The sequence below is a fragment of the Thunnus maccoyii genome, chromosome 13 (genome assembly GCF_910596095.1).
Source record: "Thunnus maccoyii chromosome 13, fThuMac1.1, whole genome shotgun sequence".
In the NCBI taxonomy this organism is placed as follows: domain Eukaryota; kingdom Metazoa; phylum Chordata; class Actinopteri; order Scombriformes; family Scombridae; genus Thunnus; species Thunnus maccoyii.
The window spans coordinates 22,642,541-22,646,300 of NC_056545.1; the positions used below are offsets into that span (position 1 = coordinate 22,642,541).

At 36.8% G+C, this 3,760-nt stretch overlaps 1 protein-coding gene across 1 annotated transcript; it reads left to right on the top strand.

Annotated features, from left to right (window-relative positions):
• Window positions 1-912: 912 nt before the first annotated feature.
• LOC121910562 (N-acetyllactosaminide beta-1,3-N-acetylglucosaminyltransferase 3-like) lies at window positions 913-3,464 on the top strand. The gene is made up of 2 exons (XM_042431803.1): window positions 913-917; window positions 2,312-3,464. Exons 1-2 carry the CDS (start codon window positions 913-915, stop codon window positions 3,462-3,464), a joined length of 1,158 nt encoding a protein of 385 aa, XP_042287737.1.
• Window positions 3,465-3,760: the final 296 nt, after the last annotated feature.

The window sequence follows — 3,760 nt, forward strand, 5'->3', positions numbered from 1 at the left end:
AACTTTCATTCTTCATATATTATATACTTTCACACATGTTGTAAGCTGAGATGTTTTTCAGTCAGAGAATATGTGGATGCTGGAGTTTGCGTCCAAACTCATTCTTCATTCATCCATTCACTCTTATAAGTCTGTTGCCTGTATATGTTTTCTGGGTTATAGCCTATAATGAATTGTTATGAGTTTTTTTTTAAATTTAGTTTCACCTGAAGCTTTGCCATCGATGCGTGTATGTGTGTGTGTTTGTGTTTGTATCCTTTGTGAGGATCAGTTTTTGACCTTGAAAGAGAAGACTTTTTTAAAAGTGAAGACTAAAGAAAGTGAGGACTGTTTCAGGCTTAAGACCTGGTTTCAGGATTTAGGTTAGAATTAGCCTAAGTTTAGGTCAGTTGTGGTTTAGGTTAAGGGTTGGGGTTAGGAAATGCATTATGTACAAGTGTGTATGTATGCAAAGACTCTTGAGTGTAACAAGTCATTTTGTGTCATTTTCAGATATCTGTCTTATTCAGACTTTCATCATAGTCACCTTGAAAAAAATAAAAGAAATCCACTAACTTGTAGTTAATGGAGAATTTCTCAGAAGCTTAATCTTAAAGTATTTCATAAAGTTAAAAATATGAATAGATTTCATTTGCTTCAAAACAGTAAATGTCTGATAAAACATAAAGGTGTACTTTTAGTTACTCTCTGAGCCACTAAATCTGTTGAATGCTACAAAACAGGACCTTCAGGTCAGATCAGGTCTTAGGAGCCCTGGTGCTATAATACATTCCGTCTGATTCATTCATTTTCTTCTATTAAGCCGCCCAAGTCCATTCTATTCCTTAAACTATTTGTTTTTAATTTCTGGTGTCAAAATGTCTTTGTTTTTCTGATATTTTTCTCTAAAAAGTTGAAAGAGTCTTTAGACACATGAGGTAGGTGATGTACTGCAAGAGTAAAGGAAGGAAGCAGATAATTGCAGGAATTGTTGTGTTTCTTGTTTGGCTTGATTTTGTTTAATTTACATGCAAGTCACAAAGCAACACTTTCTGTGACATTTGAGGGTGAAAGGACAGGCTTTTCAAGTCTGTCTTAATGGAAATAGTTTTTCCTTGCTGTAATCATTCCTCCTATTCATATTGACCATAAGAAGATCCTTTCATAACACTATTACAATGGAAGTGATGAGGGCCATAATCCACAGCCCTCCTTTTAGGCAAAAATGTATTTAAAAGTTTATCTGAAGTTAATATGAAGCTTCAGCGTCCAAATGAGTCAAATCAAGTAGACATCTTTCAACGTTACAGTCTTTTTAGCGCCAAAGTTCCTCTTTTTGTTACTATACTTCCACCACAGCTCAACAGGGAAACACTGTCCGAGGAAACACAAAGAGGGAAACTGATGCTAAAAAGACTGTAAATGTGGCAGATATCCACTTGATATGGCTAACTCAGACTGCTGAAGCCTCATATAAGTGTCAGATAAACATTTAACTGCATTTTTGCACAAAATGACTGCAGACACACTGTGGACTTTGGCCTCCATCACTTACATTGAAACCTCTTTCAGTGTTCATATGGACACACGACTGTTGTTTTAATGGCAGTAACTCTGACAATGAAGATGAGCTAAAGGTGTTGCACAAATTGAAATTTGATCTGCTGATGGCGCTAGATGAAAAGTAGAGGGACATACAGTATATTGTTAAAAATATAGAATATTTTTAAGGCAATCCAAACATACTGTACTTACTAACAGTATAGAAATCCACTTTAATTTTACTTATAATGAAACTGATCGAAGCATACTTTTAAGTGATGTCCTAATGATACATTGTTTTGTATTTGTGTAAACGTGCTTAAGAAGAATGGACTAACTTAAAGCAGAATTGACAAAATAAGTCCAATTATTTAAAGCACACTCAAATACCACTACTGTACTATTGTATTGAAAAATATATTTTTTAAGTGTAATGAAAATGATCCATTGAGAATACTTCAAGACAGTATATGAAAATTTACTTTAATTATGCTTATATTTAAACTGATCAAGGCACGCATTTGAAAAACGTATTCATTGTACACAATTATGTGTTGTTTTGTAGTGTAGGAAGAATGCGCTACATGTACACATGAAGTTATATTGATTGTTAGTATTCCTATTTGAAGCACATTGAAGTAATACTGCATGACTGATACACAGTGGTAAAGTAGCATAAGTTCATTTACCTTAAATTCTTTGTACTTCAATATTAGTCTATATTCATTTACGTTAGACTGAGATAAGTTGATGAGAAAACCATTTTATGGTGTTTTTTGTGTCATTTCAGACTTTCAAGCATAAGAAAGACAGCAAAAATTTTCTTGCTTGTGGGAGCTCTTGTCGCGGTCGTCTATCTCTGGAAAGACTCTACTGAGCACAAAACCATCGGCCTCAAAGTCAATGTGAGAAAGAATGCCAGTCAAATGATGACATTATCACCCACTAAAAACACATCCTACACATACTCCTGGCCAGTATGTCAACAAAATATGTCTGCTGTCAAAATCACAAACTTCAGCTCACTTCCTGGTCATATACAAGACTTTCTCTATTATCGACATTGTCGCCATTTTCCCATGCTACTCGACGTTCCTGACAAATGTGGAGGAGCTGATGAATCTGCAAAAGTCTTTCTTCTGCTGGTCATTAAAAGCTCCCCTTTAAACTACGACCGCAGAGAGGTGCTGCGCAAAACCTGGGCTGAAGAGAGGTTACACAATGGTGTTTGGATACGAAGGATCTTCATCTCAGGAACGACAGGTACTGGTTTTCAGAAACAGAGACTGAGCAAACTCCTTAAAATAGAGCACCGCAAGTACAATGACATCCTCCAATGGGACTTCAGTGACACATTCTTTAACCTCACCTTGAAGCAGATACTCTTCCTAGAATGGATGGAAAGAAACTGTCCACAGGCTCGCTTCCTGCTTAATGGTGATGATGACGTCTTTGCCCACACAGAAAACATGGTTGAGTATCTCCAAAGCTTCAAGGACAACAATGGAAGCAAGCATCTCTTTACTGGCCATCTGATCCAGAATGTGGGGCCCATTCGATTGCCAGAGTACAAGTATTTTGTTCCCGTTCAGGTGGAGGAGTCAGACTCATTTCCACCATACTGTGGTGGGGGCGGCTTCCTGCTGTCTGGCTACACAGCTTTGGTCATATACAATATGTCCCATACCATTAACATTCTTCCCATTGACGATGCTTACATGGGAATGTGCCTGGCTAAAGCAGGACTCAGACCTGATTCCCATATTGGTGTGAAGACCGCAGGACTGTTCTATCCCAACTATCCCTCCAGCAAAGTAGATGAATTAGAAACTTGCTTATATAAAGACATCCTGCTTGTACACAGATTCCTTCCAGCTCACATGTATCTTATGTGGCAAAACTTACATGACCCTAATCTGAATTGTGATACCAATAAAAAATGATATACACTCAGTGGCCTCTTTATTAGAAACACCTGTACAATATAATGTGATCCAACAACAACAGCTCTGCCATAAATTTGACCATTACACAGCTTAAAAAGTTCAGGTTTTGTTATTACTTTGAGAGAGATGTTAATTCCTCTATATGTTAATGACTGACATTGTAGTTTGTGGTGGTGTTGCACTGGATTGTATAATATTTAAAGATGTTTGCATTATTCTGCTGCTATCTTGTATGTAAATTGGGAAGACTAAATAATAGAAACACCTGTAACACTTTAGTTTACAGCCTGCAA